The 15730-nt window shown below is 42.1% G+C and overlaps 1 protein-coding gene across 1 annotated transcript in view; it reads right to left on the reverse strand.

The window, feature by feature from the left end:
• The window catches only part of LOC106819451 (nuclear pore complex protein Nup155-like), a gene marked incomplete at its 3' end in the record, with an annotated part of 30957 nt that overhangs the window by 4232 nt on the left and 10995 nt on the right, over positions 1–15730 (reverse strand). Inside the window, exons 14-26 of the mRNA XM_014824086.1 lie at positions 14630–14800; positions 13941–14051; positions 13347–13409; positions 11981–12113; positions 11120–11176; positions 10215–10404; positions 9870–9936; positions 9358–9473; positions 8775–8902; positions 8112–8245; positions 7600–7659; positions 6935–7066; positions 5979–6117 (exon numbers count right to left, since the gene is read on the reverse strand). Coding sequence (XP_014679572.1) covers positions 5979–6117; positions 6935–7066; positions 7600–7659; positions 8112–8245; positions 8775–8902; positions 9358–9473; positions 9870–9936; positions 10215–10404; positions 11120–11176; positions 11981–12113; positions 13347–13409; positions 13941–14051; positions 14630–14800 — 1501 coding nt within the window. The remainder of the gene's footprint in view (positions 1–5978; positions 6118–6934; positions 7067–7599; positions 7660–8111; positions 8246–8774; positions 8903–9357; positions 9474–9869; positions 9937–10214; positions 10405–11119; positions 11177–11980; positions 12114–13346; positions 13410–13940; positions 14052–14629; positions 14801–15730) is intronic.

Below are 15730 nucleotides of genomic sequence, written 5' to 3' on the forward strand. Positions count from 1 at the left end.
AGCTGCTTTGTCGCACCTTTTTTTTTTTTATAATGTCCTTTATTTCCAGAAACACATATGTACATTACATTATATTATACGTTATACAGAATATCTACAACACTGTGATGGTAACATAGATCAGTGATGGTGAAAACAGGTAAATGACATAAACAGTTTTACAAAGTAGTGCATATATGAGCATACTAATTATACTTCGTTACAAGAAGTTCATAAATGAAGGTAATTAGCATAGTAGTAGCTGTAGGCCTTGAGCATGAAAAGAACAATTTTACTAAACATCATGTAATATTATATGACAAACATTTATATCCTACTCATGTCTTATATATTTACATGCACACACACACGCATACGTACACGTAGATGTGCGCGCGCGCGCGCACACACACACACAAACACACTAAAATGTGATTTATATTGTTATAATTTATGTAATAGAGTTGCCCATTTACCATAAAATTGTTCAATCTTGTTGTTTGTCGTAGCAATATATTTTTCAACTTCCATTACGTATTTCAGGTATGCCTTAACTGCAGCAATGTTTAGGCTCCTACCGCTTGGTTTGCATCTATAGATGACATATTTGATGATTAATATTATAAAATTTAATGTTATGTCTTCCTCAGGGTTTCTTAGTATAATATCCATGGGTGAAAGCCATCTAATATATACATAGCCGCATAAGCCCAACCACTGCCGCAAGTCCAACCATAACTGTAGTACGTATTCACATTCAACAAGCAGGTGGATCATTGATTCTATGTAGGATCCACAGAAGGAGCATTTGTCAAAATCCTTGATATTAACAAGGGCAAGATATTTATTTGTTGGGAAGATACGATGGAGTATCTTGTGTTGGAAGTATCTCAAACGTGTGTCAAGTGTAACTAAAAAGGGTAGCCTATATATTCTTTTCTAGTTAATACTATAATCATCTCGAAAAGCAAGATCCCGCCTCCATTTATTTTGGGAGAATGAAATATCTATTTTACTCTGGGAATAAATATTTGTGTAAGCACCACAGCCTTTTTTAACCGCTAGAATAGCCTGCAACTGTAAGAGTATAACCCCACAATGCGGAATTTGTTGGGCCATAATTTTATCTAGCTATGTTTTGGGTACTGCCTTTATTAATCTATGATAATCAAGAAAGGTAATAGTTATTTTGAAGTCTGATCTTAATTCCTGTAGTGTTTTAATGTTACTATTTTTTTTACAAGATCCCCAAAACGTATAAAAATTTTATTCTGCCATGCCTTGATAAGTTCTAGTTTTACAGAAGGATTTTCCCAAAGTGGTTGGTTCAATATATCTGTTAAAGTGCCGGGTATAAATTTTCCACTAAATTTTTTTCATGCAGACACGACATCTGACCTAAATGGATTTTCAATTTTTGGAACCTGCTTTAGGCACGTAGGGCCCATTGTTAGTATGGTGTTGACACTGTATCTTTCAGGAAATACACTCCAAGTATTCTGTTTTAGACAATATCTTCTAACCCATGATAATTTTAGACTGTTTACATAATTTTCCATTTTAACCATTTTCAAACCCCCCTCATCATACATTTTTACTAACATTGACTTTTTAATTTTTTGAGGCTTTTTATTCCAGATAAATTGAGAAAACATAGTATCAATTTCCTTTATAGTTTCAACACTGGGATTTGGAAGCGATATCAATAAGTGGCTAATTTTAGATAGAGCAAAAGATTTAATCACTGTGATTTTCCCCAGCGGAGTTAGGTTACGATAGGACCAAGTACTAAGAAGGGCTTTCATGTTTTGTAGCCTTGGCATAATATTACGTTTGGTAATAGAGAATATATCTAAAACTGGAAAATCCACGCCTAAGGTAGTAAAAGAGTTTGACCAATCAAGATCGTTTTCTCTGCAAAAACGTCGATCTGACTCGCGCATCGACCTTAGCCAGACAGCTTTAATTTTATCCATATTCACCTTGAGTTCTGAGACATTGTTAAACTATCTTAGAGTGCTCATAGATTCTCTTAGTGATTCTTCACTACCATCTAATACGAAGGAAGTATCATCTGCGTATTGTGATATTTTAAAAACTTGATCCCACAGTTTATTGCCTTTAATGCTCTTATTATGCCTAACTGCAATCCCCAGAAGCTCAGCACACATAACAAATATGTAGGGAGAGATTGGGTACCCTTGTCTGCAGCCTCTACCTAGTTTCAGGAAACTTGAAAAGTGTCCATTTTGTGTGATGCAGGATTCTGTACCTCTTTGAAACAGTTGAATCCATTTTTTAAATGAATCTCTAAAATTAAAAACATCAAGGGCCTTTTTAATGAAACCCCAGGAAATTGTGTCAAAAGCTTTCTCAAAATCAATTAGTAATAACATTCCTGCTGTATTTTGCATCTGGGTCTCAAAAATAATGTTATACAATAGCCGAATATTTTCGCCAATAAATCTCCCTGGAATAAAGCCTTTTTGATCCTCATTTATTAGCCTGTCTAGAACTGCCTTGATTCTTTCGGCTATGCAGGATGACGTAAGTTTATAAGACAGATTTAGTAGAGAGATTGGACGCCAGTTTTTTTAGACGATTACGTGGTTTACCTGGTTTAAGTATGCAGGTTATCAGACCTTGCTTTTTTGTTATGGACATTGTGTTATTGCCATAGGCATAGTTAATGGAACGCAGTAAAAACTGTCCAATGTCGCACCAAAAGAATTGAAAGAATTCGGAAGTATATCCATCCAAACCCGGGCTTGTATTATTTTGGAATCTTTTTAGCGCTTCTAAAAGTTCTTTATATGTGATTGAACCTTCAAGACTAGTTTTTTCGTTTTCTGATAGTGTTGGTATATCCTCTATATTGAGCTTTTCGAAAAAACATGCGTTAGTGATATAGTCATTTTTACATGCATATAATTTTTCATAGAAAAGTTTTTGTGTTTGTAGGATTCCGTTTCGGTTCATCACTGAAGATCCATCCTCTTTTTTTAGTTCTAGTATCGTTTTATTCATGTGGTTTCTATTTTCCAGATTACAGAAATAGGATGTTGGTTTTTCACCTAGCTCATGCCATCTTGCTCTAGATCGAATCACATTCCCCCTAACGTGGTTGTTTCGAATATCTTCTAATTCTAAATTTAAATTTTCTAAAATATCTAGGTTGGTTCTTGCAGTCTTGGGGTGTGCTTTTATTTGGTCATCCAGCGTTTTAATTTTTTGCTCTAATGTTTTTTCTGATTCACGGTTTTTCTGTTTTTTACGAGAGGCATAAGAAATGATTTTTCCTCTGAGCTGGACTAATAGCGTTTCGCAAAATTGTTGATCCGTGATATTGAGTTGAAGATCTTTACATTGACAGGTTGATATATACTCTGGGTTATAGGGTTAGGCAGCATAAATGGATTTTATATTTATTATCTCATTTTTTATTAGTTTAACGTATTTAGAGTAACGAGTTATTAAATTTCCAGTATCCTTTTCTGTGCTCTTCAAAAGATGTGTTAAGAGTAACATTCACGGAAGCACGGTCCGATTTATACTTCGGGAGAATATACGCATCTGAAAAAATTGATAATAGATTCTCAGTGGCCAGAAAGAAGTCTAAGCGCGCCATTTTAATAGGGTTTCTTTTTGACCATGTAAAATGTTGATCATTTTCATGGAATGCTCTCCATATGTCTACTAGACCCTTCTCTGCCATACCTGACAAAACTAGGTTACGTGCTCTGGGGTTATTAACCGCTTTATAGTTAAAAAGGTCTTTTTCCGAATATATAACTAAGTTCCAATCTCCGCATAGGATGTAATTTACGTTACCAAAATCTTCAATAATGTTAAATATATTTGTATATAATTCAGGGTTGTCATCATTTGGTCCATACAGGTTAACCAATGTAAACTGCACTTGGTTTGATAGGGTAATATCTAGAATAATAAAATTTCCATAAGGGTCTATTTCGCATCTGTGTATTTTGTATTCAAAACCAGTATTAAATAGAACTGCCACGCCTCTCGCGTTTGATGTGAATGGACATATAATTGCGCTTAAACCCCATTCTGCCTTGACCCGATTTACAAATTTGGAGTCAATATGAATATCTTGTAGACAGCATATGTGCACATTTTGTTCCCGAAATCGTTTGAAAAAGTGCCTACGTTTAATTAGATTTGCCAGGCCTCTAGTATTTAGAGATTGTATGTTTAACTGAGCCATTTTATTACTGTTCTGTTTATGAAGGTAATCTGTAATAATGCTGTTGAACTAGGGATAGCATAGTATTACTACTGTATAGAAGCCAGACACACATACCAGACCACATATACACGTATACACTTCCTGGTGAGAACGCCATATGGGTGAAAATTAAGACTAGCACATCGGCTCCCATCAGTATATTAATGGTACAAAAATTTTCTGAAATTATTATCTATATTAAACTAAAAGGTTATAATTGCATTTATCTACGCCCTTACGGTTATCTTCCATACGTTAGCCGTTATCATCTGGCTTCCCCGAAGTAAATTCGTGACGGCGCTTCTGATTGGCTGGCGCCGTGTTCGATCGTCGAGCCTCCCTAAAAGCACTCGATATGTTCGTAGTTTTGGGCTAATTGAACCGCTGATTTTAAAGATACAGATACATGCCTATTGTATTTGCACATATTCGCCCAAGATTCTTCAGTCTCCCGATCGCTTCTTCCAGGGCTCCGTACTGTTTTTTCTTGTTTCGATGCAGATATCGATGCCGCGTTCTACGACCCTGGCTTGAATATGTTGCTCACTTCGGAGCTCGAAAGCTTTACGCGCCAGCATCCCTTGTTTTCGTTTCAGCTCGGGCGGCAAATCTGTTCTGATGCTCTTGTCGGTTCCGGCTAGGTTTCTCCCCGCGCGTAGAAAGGTTTCTCTCTCTGTCCAGTATCCGAAAACGACGATTATCGGTGTGGGTCCGTTGTCACGTTTCCTTAGGCGATGTGCGTTGCGGATTGATAATTTCATCACGTATTGTTCTTCCAGTTTTAGGTCATCGACTGCAAATTTTTTTATTCTTTCTATAGTGCGTGCTGGTTCATTCTCGTATCCCTCGACTCCATAGATAAGGAGGTTATACTTTCTGCCGTGGACTTGGCGTTATGTTAGGACGCGACTGCTTTAGTGTTTCGACTTGCTTGTGTTAAATTTTGGTAGCTGGTGCTCAGATCGTCCGCTCTGGGTTTATTTGTACCGAGTCAACCTCGCATCTCTAGGTTTTCCATTTTGTTCGGTTAATAGTGTGATCTGCTCTGTGACGTCGGGGGAAAGACCCCGCCTTACTAATTTGTTATTCAGACTTGTCATTTTGGCCGACGACGAGTTCTCGCAGCTCTGCGTTCGTGACTTCGGCACCTGCTTTATCGATGTGCGCCATTGCAGTAGCCACGCTAACTGAAGTGCCGGGTTCAGCGTTCATAGAAATCTCCACTGTCTCCTTTCGTTCCTTGTTTTGTCTCATCACGTAGTTGTGCATGGAGTTTTTCGAGACCTTCTGCTTAGCTCCACGCATAATATGTAAATTTTTGGATACTTTTCCTTTAACTTTCTCAAAATATATGGGAGCCGATGTACAACACGTCTTATTCACTGGGCGCCATTACCGGAAGTGACAGACGCACCTTCCTGGAACTGGCTGCAGATGAGTGGCAGGTTGAGCTGCGTGGAGATCTCCTTGTATCACTCCCCCTCTCCCTCACCCTCTCCCCTCTCTCTCTCTCTCTCTCTCTCTCTCTCTCTCTCTCTCTCTCTCTCTCCTCTCTTCTCTCTCACACGCGCTGGTACGAGTGACGGACACACCTTCCTGGAACTGGCTGCAGATGAGTGGCAGGTTGAGCTGCGTGGAGATCTCCTTGTATCACTCCCCCTCTCCCCCTCTCCCTCACCCTCTCCCCTACCTCTCTCTCTCTCTCCTCTCTTCTCTCTCTCACACGCGCTCGTACGAGTGACGGACGCACCTTCCTGGAACTGGCTGCAGATGAGTGGCAGGTTGAGCTGCGTGGAGATCTCCTTGTATCTCTGCAGCGACTCCTCCAGCATGCCGTGCCTGTCCTGCTTGTTCTGCGTTGACTTCGACATCTGCAGCACCTCGCTCGCCTGCGACGACGACACACGCGCGCGGTCATTAGCGATGGGCTTAACGAGGTAATAACGAAACACAGGTGAGGTAATGAGAGACAGATGTGAGAAGGACGACTGCTCAGTCACAGGGAGACAGCACGTTTGATCACAAGTGTGAAGTGAAGGGGCCTCGTCCCGTATCCATGGTTGCGGCCATCTTTGTTATTTTTTCTGATTCAACATGATGAACGAATAACGGGCCCCCTGTTTAACAAACTTGGTCTTATCTTCACTGCTTAATCATTAATTTATCCCATTCACTCTGACATTTCCCCCACGTATAGACGTAACCAGTCCGCGTGGCTTAAAAGTAATGTTAGTATGACTTGGTAAGAGTAATAAAGCGCCATCCTAGCATTCAACACGTCAGTCCGACTAGGGTAAGTACACGATATATCGTTAGATCCTAGCGCTCCATCGTCAAAAACACCGTAAACAGTTACGACTACCATAGGTCTAAAATGTCACAACCTTTGCTGCTGCACGAATCATAAATAGTTATAATTCATCGTTGCATGACCGAAAGGGACCGAGTGAGAGATAGAGAGAGAGAGAGAGAGAGAGAGAGAGAGAGAGAGAGAGAGAGAGAGAAAAGAGAGAGCGAGAGAGATAAATATTATAACCTCAAGTCTCTACAATATGATACATATACTTTTGATCATAACACTTCACTTCAAAAGTCGGGACATTTTAGAGTCACAACATGCGGAACTATCTGATGTTTCTTGACGAAACAGGCTCCTGAGCTGTACACGTAATGTCAAGCGCGTGAGAGCTTTAGCGTGGCATGTACCTTCGCACAGACGGAGTCATTGTGGCTGTACAGCGACGGACACACCTCGCGCAGTCTGCTGCTAATGGCGTCTGTCGTCGCGTTGTCGCCAAGGTAACGGCTGATCAGACACAGGATCAGGCTGTTCGCGATCTAAATAGAAAAAGGTAAAGGTAAAGGTATAGGTAAAGCTCTCACGCGTGAGTCGACCTCGCTAAAGGAATCACCATCTCGCTTTACTCTTATACACATTGTACATGCTGTGGCATAATACCGCTGCAGAAGAATTTACGACACCTGCTTTTTTTCGCTTTGTTTTTCGTGACCATCATTAGGAATTTCGATATCAGATCGATATGATAGACAGAAGCACAAGTAACGAAGAATTCTGGAAATACTTCGTGAAAAATTTGCATGCATTTGCGTACATGACAAAAGTGCACCAGCTGAAGCCAACTGTCATAAACATCATAAATACATAGAGTTTCACAATACTAAACTGTCATAACATTTTCAAAACACTTCAAGAGCAAAAGCCATGACCGGTTACACTCCTATTACGTCGCAACCATATACGACGTTACTGACGACGTACACGCCTATTCTGTACTTCTGGCAATATATAATGAATTGTATTTCATACGATGGGTCAACGACGTGATTGTTCTACACATAGCGTTTCGTACCTCCTTGCCTGCGATGACAAACTCCTTAAACGTGAGAGTGTGTAGCTGAGACTGCATCTCCTATAAATAGCCAACAATACTTAACATTCATGTGAAAACTATCTATACATTGAATATTATCATATGGGTATGTATGATCAAGTAAATACGATATTTAATATGTTTGTAATGTATATACGATCGGCTAATTTTTAATATGAATATGAATGTAACACACAATGAAATACAATGTGTATATGTAAAGTAATATGTAATAGGAATATTATGAACATAACTTATATATAAATATAGAATATATATATATATCATTATATACAAGTAAAAACACACAGATAACCATGCAGATAAAATTAAATTGGGGTGGTTTTTTTATTGACACCTTTTTTTAAATGAATAATTTTTTAAATAATTTATTATAAAAAATTTACAGCTCATGCTATTTTTATATTTATATATATGTGTGTGAATGTGCACAATGTCAGTGACTGCAAGATGGACATGAGATCCCTCACCCGGCTGAGGTTGGCTACAACGATGTGGAACTGATGGTCACAGAGGATCTTCCAGAGACCGATTGTCTCACACGCTCGCACAACGAGACGATACAGGTTCATCAACGAGCTCTTCTCCTGCGCCTGAGCCTCAGCTGTAAACAACAACAACAATAATAACTATCTCTTCTCTTGTGTCTCAGCTGTAAACAATAACAACAATAATAACAACAAACTCTTCTCCTGCACCTGCACCTCAGCTATAAACAACAACCACAAAAACAATAACAACGAGCTCTTCTCCTGCACCTGAGCCTCAGCTGTAAACAACAACAACAACAATAACAACAACATTAACAACAATTTCTTTTCCTGCACCTTCGCCTCAGCTGTAAACAACAACAATAATGATAACAACAACAATAACAACAAACTCTTCTCCTGCTCCTGCACCTCAGCTATAAACAACAACAACCACAAAAACTATGTAAAACTATATGGAAAATGACCAGCACCGTCAACAACCACAACAAAATACCAACAACAACAACAACAACAACAACCACAACAACAACAACAACAACCGCGTGAAACTTCTCCCGTACGGACCCGCACAGGCAGATGGCGTCGGTACACGCGAGACAAACGTAGAGAGAGTTGGACGGACACAGACGCTGCACACACCTTGGTACTTGGACTGCAGCTGCTGCTGGACCTGGTCCATGTGTCCGGCGGCCGATACGGACACGGTCGCGTCAGGCTGCATGAAGCTGAGCATGCGCTGATGCACGTTCTGCGGCAGCATCCCTCCCCTGCAACATGCACATGAGGAACCATGAGTGATGCATGTGACGTCTGCTGCTGCTGCTGCTGCTGCTGCTGCTGCTGCTGTGCTGACTGCTAGTGGTGGTAGTGGTCCACTGCTGCTGGTGGTGGTGGTGGATGGTGGTGGTGTAAGTGCACTGCTCGCTCTGCTGAGGTGGTAGAGGTGCTGCTGCTGCTACTGCTGCTGCTACTGCTGCTGCTGCTGCTACTGCTGCTGCTACTGCTGCTGGTGGTGGTACTGCTGCTGCTGCTACTACTCAATTTGATTACAATAAATCATCGGAGTAGAATATAAGATTAGAAGAATAGAATAAGAATACAAGAATTCTAAGAAAAAGTGACGTTCGTAAACCATAGAATTCGCGTAGCAGGAGGATTGAGGCTAGCTGCTGGCGAGGGCAGGGTGGGGGGCAGGTGCGGGGGCAGGAAGGGAGGAGGCTACCTGTCGGGCGTGGCGTTGTTGCTGCTGAACTGCTGGTTTCTCTCGAGGAACAGCTTGAGAGCGGTGAGCTGCTCGACGTACCAGCCTAGCTCTTCGCTGCTGTAGCTGCTCGACAACTGTAATGACGACGCAGGAGAGAGGGTGGGTCATGCGCGGTTACTCACATTCCGTCACCGTCGTCTGTCACCCTCGTAACTGTCATCGTAATCGTCGCCGTCATCGTCATCGTCACTGCCATCGTTGTTGGGGCCGTTGTCATCATCATCATCACTGCCATTACTGTTATCATGTCATACGTGTCAGTGTCGATCGTCGCAGAACACAGGCAGCGGTTACCTATCACGTATCCTCGCGTCATCGTAATGTGTTATCAATTGTCATCAAAAATTGTAACCGAGCACAAACGAGTTGCGCATAATTTCTCGTCAACTGTTAATCATACAACATACATCGTTGGTATACCAAAACACCTCACGGTGTGATTTCTTGTGAAACTAGAGGCTGGTACTCACGTAAATGGCCTGACCTTGTGAGGTCTGGTATGGGAAATCTGATACTAGTCTGGACTCCCACATAGCACTGAAAATGTAGAAGACACATAAGCCAATTGCACACATTCCGATTCCTAATGAGATTGAGCCACGACGCATCACATCTATTATTTCAATTATTATAATCGGAATTATAATAATTAGAATAATAGTAATTATTATTATTGTTATTATTATTATTATTGTTATTATTATTATTATTATACTATTGTTATTATTGTTATTAGTAGTAGTATTATCATTATTATCATCATTGATGGCCGGTCCCGTACAGGGGGACCATGGCGGCGGTGGGGACCTGCTCACCCGAGGATCCTGCAGAAGTACAGATGAATGCCGCTGTGCTTGCCGGAGAACTGCACCTCCGGTCCGAGCTGCTGCTGGCCGTACGACGACGACGACACCGTCGGCGGCGCCACCTGCTGGAAGCCGCCGGAACGCATCGCAGGCGTGCTGAATGCAACGTTGGGCGTCGACATCTGCTGCGGGTTGAAACCTGCAGGCGTGCGTGTACGCACGAGAGAGTGAGAGAGAGTGAGGGATAGACAAGAGAGAGATAGACAAGAGAGAGAGAGAGAAAGAGTGAGAGAAGGATAGACAGAAAGAGAGTGAGAGAGATAAAGAGAGAGAGAGAGAGAGAGAGAGAGAGAGAGAGAGAGAGAGAGAGACAGAGAGGGAGTGAGAGACAAATGTGAAACGAGAGCATCATAGAAGAAAGAGAGCGTCAAAACGTTTAAATTTGTCATATTTTTTTACAAGATATTTACTATTTCAAATAAAATAAAATATTTGTTCATTGTTTTGATTTATGTTAAATTATACTGTAATCATCATTCATATTAATTATTAAAATGGTTACGCACAAAAACAAATATGATTAGGGCGGAGGGAAAATATATCTCTCGATGATTTGTTGCAATTATTTCATGATTACTTAGATGTTATTAGGCCTGTGTTCATTCTCCACGAAACCTGAGTGGGTAGTTGCCCTCCTCGCACAGCCCATGTAAGTTACATCTCTGGCATTTCTCATTTCTACTCCATTCTCAACCACCCTCATAGTTCTAACAGAATGTGTGTGCACACGTGAGTGCGTGTGTGCGTTTGATGCAGTTATTCACGTGTACGTGTTTGGGTGGTGCGTGTATGCGCGTTAGTTCTATAGAATTATGACCAAACTTCATGTTGGAGCATGCATGATCATCAATTACCTCTTCCCACCGTAGCAGGACTACCCATGAAGGTGGTGCTGCCTTCCATAGGAGAACCTGAAACAGCCAAGGGCAAAACCAATGAGTGACCGATTCTCCCCATGGAAGCGATCCATAACCTCACAAGACTAGAGTTCTACTATTCTACAATTCTAACTCTGACCATTATCTACAGATTCTACACAAAACGTTTGGTACTGCATGTGAACCGACCAACTAGGACCTTGCACAGCTTAGCAGGGTCTCTGCACCTGGTTACACTCAGCTATAATGGAGGTTTTGCAAAACGTGGGAATGCAACAGACCATTGGGGCATTTCACCTCAGTTAACCGTGGTAATGGCATTCCTCCTTTCAGCATGAGGGTAGATGGAAACGCCACTCACCGAATGAAGGTAGATGTTAAGAAAACTGGCGTGGGGTGGAAGGAACTGACCAGAACAGAATGCACTGGAATAGAGGCATCAAAGTTCCCCATTCTAAATGATGGCCCCAAGTAGGTAAGAGCTTAGTAGGTAGGTAGGTAGGTAGGTAAGTAGGTAGATAGATAGGTAGGTATGTATGTAGGTAGGTAGGTAGGTAGGTAGGTAGGTAGGTAGGTAGGTAGGTAGGCAGGCAGGCAGGCAGGCAGGCAGGCAGGCAGGCAGGCAGGTAGGCAGATAAGCAGGCAAGCAAGCAGGCAGGCAGACAGATATACAGGCAGGCAAACAGGCAGGCAGACAGATATATAATACAGACGGCAGGCAGGCAGGCAGGGGCAGGCAGGCAAGCAGGTAGGCAGGCAGGCAGGCAGGCAGGCAGGCCGGCACACAGGCAGCCAGGCACGCAGTCCGACAGGAAAACAGGCAGGCAGGTCACTTACTGAATGCGCCAGCACCGATGAGGTTGGTAGGCTGCAGCACGGTCTGCGATCCCTGTCCGTCCGCGACCGCAGGGAACACCATCCTCGGTTCACCCCCGTAGAGGAAGAAGGCTCGCGTCGCCCACTCACACACCTGTAACCACGACAACGACAGCCCTCGGTTAGCGAGCCCGCGTCACGTACGCACCCAACATGATACAACATCGCGACGTAACATGGTCAGGCAACATCACTACGTAACATCGTCACGCAACATCGTGATGTAACATCGTCATGTAACATCGCGAAGTAACATTGTTGTGCAACATCGCGATGTAACATCGTCATGTAACATCGCGAAGTAACATTGTTGTGCAACATCGCGATGTAACATCGTCATGTAACATCGCGAAGTAACATTGTTGTGCAACATCGCGACGTAACATCGTCACGCAACATCGCAATGTAACATCGTCATGTAACATCGTGAAGTAACATTGTTGTGCAACATTGCGACGTAACATCGTCACGCAACATCGCAATGTAACATCGTCATGTAACATCGTGAAGTAACATTGTTGTGCAACATCGTCATGTAACATCGTGAAGTAACATTGTTGTGCAACATTGCGACGTAACATCATCACGCAACATCGCAATGTAACATCGTCATGTAACATCGTCACGCAACATCGCGACGTAACATCATCACGCAACATCGCGACGTAACATCATCACGCAACATCGCGACGTAACATCATCACGCAACATCGCGATGTAACATCGTCACGCAACATCGCGACGTAACATCATCACGCAACATCGCGACGTAACATCATCACGCAACATCGCGATGTAACATTGTCACGCAACATCGCGACGTAACATCATCACGCAACATCGCGACGTAACATCATCACGCAACATCGCGATGTAACATCGTCACGCAACATCGCGACGTAACATCATCACGCAACATCGCGATGTAACATTGTTGTGCAACATCGCGACATAACATCGTTGCGCAACATCGCAACGCAGACCACCAACAGATACACTCACGCAGAGTTTCTCCCACACGATTACAATTACAATTACAATGCAATTGCAATTGCAAAATCATTAAAATTTAAACAATTACAACAAAAATTAAAACAAGTAAACGATTAAAACATTAAAAATTTAAAAACAATTACAATTTAAATTACGAAACAATTACAAGGTACAAATACGAGTTTTTCACGTGCGGTAAGTAGAGGTCTGGTCCAAGAGAAAAGGTTGAAGTTACGTCTAAAATTAAGACTAATTCATCTCTCAAGCCTTCTTTTAATTTAAACGACCCGATGATTCGTCAGATCGAGGAATCGGGTGTTTCGACGTGCTATACCTGTTGATCGACGGCAGCCTTGGAGCAAGCGAGGATGAGGGCTGTAGCGGCGGCCTGGGCCTCCTGCAGCACACAAACACAAACACACACACACGAGCATTAATGCTGGCATTGGAGAGATTATGGCTTCATTTATAACCTCACGCTAAAAACACAAACACACACACACACGAGCATTAATGCTGGCATTGGAGAGATTATGGCTTCATTTATAACCTCACGCTAAAAACACAAACACACACACACGAGCATTAATGCTGGCATTGGAGAGATTATGGCTTCATTTATGTTTCATATAAGTTTTGAAATTAGATTGAAAATGCTAAGATTTGAAGTAGATGGTGCCGATTATTAAACCCTCAAGAAAATCATGTCATATGATCACATAAAAAATACAACACTCATACACACGGGCACACATACCTACACACACGCGCCCGCACACCGCCCATGCACGCACGCACGCACACACACAAGCACGCACGCACGCACGCACATATGCACGCCCCCACACACGTACACACACACACGTACACACGCACGCACCGACGCACACACACACACACACACACACATACGTACACATGCGCGTACCTGGTGCAGTGTGAAGAAGGCCTTCACTGCCTCACAGTCCGGCCCGCTGTTCCTCACCAGAAGCTGTTTCAGCTGGTCCACTGGTCTCAGCAAATCAAACAGATAGCTACCCTGCAGCGCGTAAGATTTTAATATAAGTACATCTGGTGCATAAGCAAAGTTTCGCAAGTGTGGGAGGCAATTTCAGTCGGTGAATTCCCATCTAATTTATTACGTATCGTTGTTTAAGGCAAATGCAATCTTCATAGAGTAACCGTCACGAAACGCACTCGGCAATCTAACGTTATAAATCTTGGACAGCAAATAAAAACATTGCCGCGTGAAGAATGGCATGGTGACAGCAGCACTAAAGGCAAGCATTGATTTTAACTGAGCTTTAACAATCATCTGGAACGATACACGCATCTAGCTTTCACTGCCTAACTTCACCGAATACCACAATGATGACACATAGATTCCATTTATATTCTATCTACATTCCGTCTACGTTCTATCTATAGTCCGTCTACATTTCTTCTACATTCTGTCTACATTCTATCTATGTTTCGTCCATGTTCCGGCTACATTGCTTCTATGTTCCACCTGCATTCCGTCTACCTTCCACCTACGTTCCGTCTACATTCCGTCTGCACTCCATCTACGTACTGTCAGCATTCCGGCTACGTTCCGTCTACATTCCGCCTACGCACCTGGCGGGTGAGGATGACGAAGCGTCGCGGCGGGAACACGTGCTGCGTGACGACGGCTGGCGGGTCGGGTCGTCGCCACGCCGCAAACTCCGCCGGCACGTAGCTCCATGGCAACGCCGCCGACTCGACCTCGGCTAGCGCCCACGATCGCCCGTCCAGCACCACGGTCGTCTGCGAGGGAAAACACACGCACAGCGCCGAAGTTAACGTCAGTCGTGTAACGATCAACATAACAACACAATAACAACATGATAACAACACAATAACAACACAATAACAACACAATAACAACATAATAACACCATGATAGCAACATAATAACAACACAATAACAACATGATAGCAATACAATAACAACATAATAACAACATAATAACACCATAATAGCAACATAATAACACCATAATAGCAACATAATAACACCATAATAGCAACATAATAACACCATAATAGCAACACAATAACAACATGATAGCAATACAATAACAACATAATAACAACACAATAACAACATAATAACAACATGATAGCAATACAATAACAACATAATAACAATACAATAACACCATAATAGCAACACAATAACAACATAATAACAATACAATAACACCATAATAGCAACACAATAACAACATAATAACAACATAATAACACCATGATAGCAATACAATAACAACAAAATAACAATACAATAACACCATAATAGCAATACAATAACAACAAAATAACAGCGTAATAACAACAAGAAAATATAGTAAGAATATAATAACAATAATAACAACATAATAAACATGATAAAAGCATAACAGCATAATAACAACATACTAACAACATAAGCGACATCGCAATCAACACCGTAATCGCAAAACTGACGTTCTACAGATGTCGTTTACATTACTGATGCCGCTTTTATACTGGGGGTTATCCCGCTTCAGGCACGGACCTGAAGCGGGATAAACCCCAGTATAAAAGGTCGGAAAACACTTAGCCCGAGCTAAAGTTATTCCACCTCAGGAGGTGGTTCAGGTCCGCTTCAGACCCGAGCTAACGTCAGTATAACTATAAAAGGTATCTCGACTTTAGCCCGAGCTAAAGTTATTC

Source organism: Priapulus caudatus, unplaced genomic scaffold (assembly GCF_000485595.1).
Source record: "Priapulus caudatus unplaced genomic scaffold, Priapulus_caudatus-5.0.1 Scaffold39, whole genome shotgun sequence".
NCBI lineage: Eukaryota > Metazoa > Priapulida > Priapulimorpha > Priapulimorphida > Priapulidae > Priapulus > Priapulus caudatus.